Source organism: Hyperolius riggenbachi, chromosome 1, assembly GCF_040937935.1.
Source record: "Hyperolius riggenbachi isolate aHypRig1 chromosome 1, aHypRig1.pri, whole genome shotgun sequence".
Classification (NCBI taxonomy): domain Eukaryota; kingdom Metazoa; phylum Chordata; class Amphibia; order Anura; family Hyperoliidae; genus Hyperolius; species Hyperolius riggenbachi.
This window is the reverse complement of record NC_090646.1, coordinates 590677554-590681675: the sequence shown is the minus strand read 5'-3', so window position 1 is coordinate 590681675 and position 4122 is coordinate 590677554. Positions and strand designations below refer to the sequence as shown.

The following is a 4122-nucleotide window of genomic DNA, read 5'->3' as shown; positions in this document are numbered from 1 at the left end:
GGTGTGTGTGTGTGTGTGTGTGTGTGTGTGTGTGTGTGTGTGATGTGTGTGTGTGTGTGTGTGTGTTTTAATATTATTATTTTATTAGTATTGCTAATCCTTCTTATGATTAATTTCAGTTGTGTAAATACCCTTTGGGTTTTATTTTCTGCATTTTGGTGGGGCAATAAACACATGGATTTTTTTATGTATCTGCAATAGTTTGATTTTTCTACAACCTGTATTACATATTTTACATATTGGTAGTTATAAAGCCCCTTACTAAAAGTCAGACTAGGCCTCATCTAGTCGTTAGGAGTAAAAAATAAAGTAAAACAAAAAAAAAATCTCAAATGTACCGTTAAACTTCGTTTAGACGGACGAAGAGAGTAGAATAATTACACAGGGTGTCAGGGATGTGATTTAGTATTCCCGCAGAGGTTAAGCAAGGTGTTATTTTATGGACTGGTGACTCGGCCAGGCCAATCGCATTATGAATGCTGCATATTCTGTTGTGTGTCCACTGTCATTCAGCCGCTGATGGACTACAAGGTCCAACACACCAATTAGGTTCTGGAAAGGCAAGATGTTCCTTGCAATAGGTGGTAGTGAATAATCAGAGATGCTCTTGCTCCTGTAAAAAAATGTCCCATTAAATAATATTTAACTCATATTAATCATTGAGTGTTTTTCCTCGTTTTTTCCCACCCATTATACATATATATATATATATATATATATATATATATATATATATATATATATATATATATATATATATATATATATATATATATATATACATATATTTGTTGGGAATCCATACACACTTTTGTTAATGCAACTTTAATGCTATGGATGAGATGTGATCACGGTGGCCGGCAGGGGTCAAATGTATTAATGAGATTCCAGGGAGTGAATTCAGCCCGCGCCTCCCCCTGTGCCCTCCCCTACCCATATCACTAAGCGAGGGTCCCGTCAGTGGGTCATAGTGGCCCCCTGCAGGAGCCAAGGCGCTGGAAGGCTGGCCGAGCACAGATGAGATTTGGAGTCTTGGTGATGTCAGGGGTAGTGGGGGATAGACAAATATTAGCACGATTTCTTTCCTATTACTTCCACCTCAACAGAAAAGGAATATAAATCTCCAAAGCAACACTATAGAAACTTACAGTACATACACGTTACCAGTCAACATTATGTAAATGAGTTATGATTATATTTTATAAACGCAAATTATCTAATAATAGAACGCCATTTAATGATTCCAGCCTCATGAAAACAGTCTGGGCTTTTTATCATATACACATATAAAGAGACTGGCAGGCACTGCAAACATAATAATGACGTAAAATGAAAGTGTCGCGCAGCACGCTTTGGCGAGTTGCCTTGGTGCAGTCTTATATATTGCATAGGTAGACTATGCGCATAATAAGCGTGGGAGGGGAAGTATGGCCTGCTTACATCATATTCTGCGTAATGATAGCAAATGCGCGGAGGCGTGCGATTCACCGGAACTGCCTGCTGAAATGTTACCAGACTCTTCACTGGGCGATTATTGTATTCAGTTTATTTCCGTTTCCTGAAAATTCTAAACCACTACACATAATCCATAATTTTATTGTATGGCACATTTAATGATGAAATAACACACCATAGTAGATAATTATAATGTACATAGATTTAATATCTTGTTTAATGCATTAACAATCTCTAAAAAAAAATAAAAAATAAAATAGACAAAAAATATTTCAACAACAGTCATTAAATGTACATTTAAGTCTTACATTCCTTTATTACATGTCTTACCTATGCTTATATAGTTTTTACATGACTTTCTCTATATTATCAAATTAATATATGTTTATTTCTCCGAAAGAAAATGTAAAATATTTACTAAATATGCATTTTGTTAGTATTTTTTTGGGTTTACAGTAAAGTTAGAATGATCAGCCGCTTTACTATTGTCAGTCCAGTATGCTGTAACGTTGTACATTTTAGTGTATATGAGCTAAGACGGGTGTTTGTTGCATTTTGCAGGTTTGGTTCCAGAACAGACGTGCTAAGTGGAAGAAGCGCAAGAAGACCACCAATGTTTTTCGTGCCCCTGGGACTCTATTACCCACACCCGGATTGCCCCAGTTCCAATCAGCGGCAGCCGCCGCGGCAGCAGCAATGGGCGACAGCCTGTGCTCCTTCCACGCCAACGATACCCGCTGGGCCACTGCCGGAATGGGGGTCTCCCAGCTGCCCTTACCTCCCTCCCTCGGAAGGCAACAGGCGATGGCTCAGTCTCTGTCCCAGTGCAGCCTTGCCGGCGGCCCTCCACCAGGCTCCATGGGCTTGTCCAACATGGGCTCCAATGGCTCGGGGCTGCAGTCACATCTCTACCAGTCCTTCCCCGGCATGGTACCCACCTCATTGCAGGGCCCCAGCAACGTGACGGGTTCCCCGCAACTCTGCAGCTCCCCGGACAGCAGTGATGTGTGGAGGGGAACCAGCATTGCCTCCCTACGCCGCAAAGCACTTGAGCACACAGTCTCTATGAGCTTTACCTAATACCCCCTGCCGCCCCCCTCCCTCCCCCTCTGCCCACCACTGTCTCTCCACCCAGTCTGACCTGGACTCTCCAGCAGAGGCAATGCTAAGCCAGAGATCTCGCCATTTCACTGACAGACAGGTGAATGCATCACAGAATTAACCAGGGATTTTTTTTTAGGCCCAGATCAGCAGCTAATCCTCAGCAAGGTTTAGTCTGCCTAATTCTAAGCAGGTCCATAGCAGAACGTTCATACAACTTTCATCACTCGCAAAAAAAAAACAAAAAAAAAACATTTCTCTGCATTATTTCTCATATTTTTAGTATTTCACAGGCAGGTTTACAAAATGTTTCCGGATTCACTTGTGTTTAATTAAAATTAGTAACTGGAATGAATGGGCTCATAGAAGTCCCTATTCAGTATCTATGATCTGACTGATAAACTGGCATGCAATGATGTTTTCTGATTTGGAATCAGCTGTGAGGGTGTGATTACTAAAGGGTTATTATTTTTTACAATTATCCCATTGTTCTTTCCACTGTAAATTAATTGTGCTTTTGAGATGAACACAAACTAAGTGGGCTATCTGCAAAAACGTCATGTTTTGTAAAAACAAAAAACAAAAAACAACCCACTCCCTTAGATGAGACCACTAGTTTAATAAATTCTACTGCAGCCTAGTACAAATCAGCGAATATCATTGAATAATGTTTTATAAGAATTTGTTAATTTTTGTGTTTAAAGGTAACCACAGACATGACATAAATCAATTCTCATTAAAAAAAAATTGTGATTGAAATTGAATAAAAAAAAAAAAAATTACAATAGGAACCATTGTCATCCAGTAGAGTAGAAGGGAATCTTATTTGCATATTTTCATCCTCTCCTCATGCCATGCTTGTAGCACTGCCCACCATACACTCCCAGCACTTCCCACCGGCCACCATAGACCCCACTTTTCTACATGAAATTGGCACTTTTACCCGTATTTATTTCCTCTGGTGTTTTTGGTAGTGTGTACATAGGGCTTTCATTCATGTTAGTTGCTTGCAAGAGGTGTGTAGGTAGCTTTTAGGTAGGTTACATCTGCACCTAAAAAAAATCCAAAAATGAGAAACCCAAGAGTCCACGCATCTTATTTTCATGTCACAAACAAACAATCTTGTTTTACAAACACAAGTGCAAAAAAGTAGGCAGTTTCAATCAGTTTTACAACAAATTAAAAAAAAAGGGAAGAAAGGAACGAAAAAAGACACAATAAAATTAAAAAGAAAAAACAGAACCCATGAAAGTTTCTCCAGCTAGCAAATAATAAAAAGGTCAGGAAAAAAATGAATCCAATGGTTATTTTCTAGGGAGACCTGTGAGTGTTGGGTGTAGGTAAATTACAATACTGGTGACTGAAGGATAATGCCTATCTATTTCCTTACTATTCACATGACAAATGGTTCCCACTCATGTAACAGAACAAATATTCAGTGGATTCTTTATGGATTCCATAAAGGTTTCGAGCTTTTGTAAAATAAGATATAATTTGGAACATTTTCAGCTGTTTGCGACTCCTTTACCTACATTGTAAACAGGATTACCTGGCATTGCAATCATC

General features: G+C 39.1%; 1 protein-coding gene across 1 annotated transcript in view; it reads left to right on the top strand.

The window, feature by feature from the left end:
• The window catches only part of OTP (orthopedia homeobox), a 10225-nt gene extending 7523 nt beyond the window's left edge, over positions 1–2702 (top strand). Inside the window, exon 3 of the mRNA XM_068271734.1 lies at positions 2017–2702. Coding sequence (XP_068127835.1) covers positions 2017–2535 — 519 coding nt within the window. The 3' untranslated portion in view covers positions 2536–2702. The remainder of the gene's footprint in view (positions 1–2016) is intronic.
• Positions 2703–4122: the final 1420 nt, after the last annotated feature.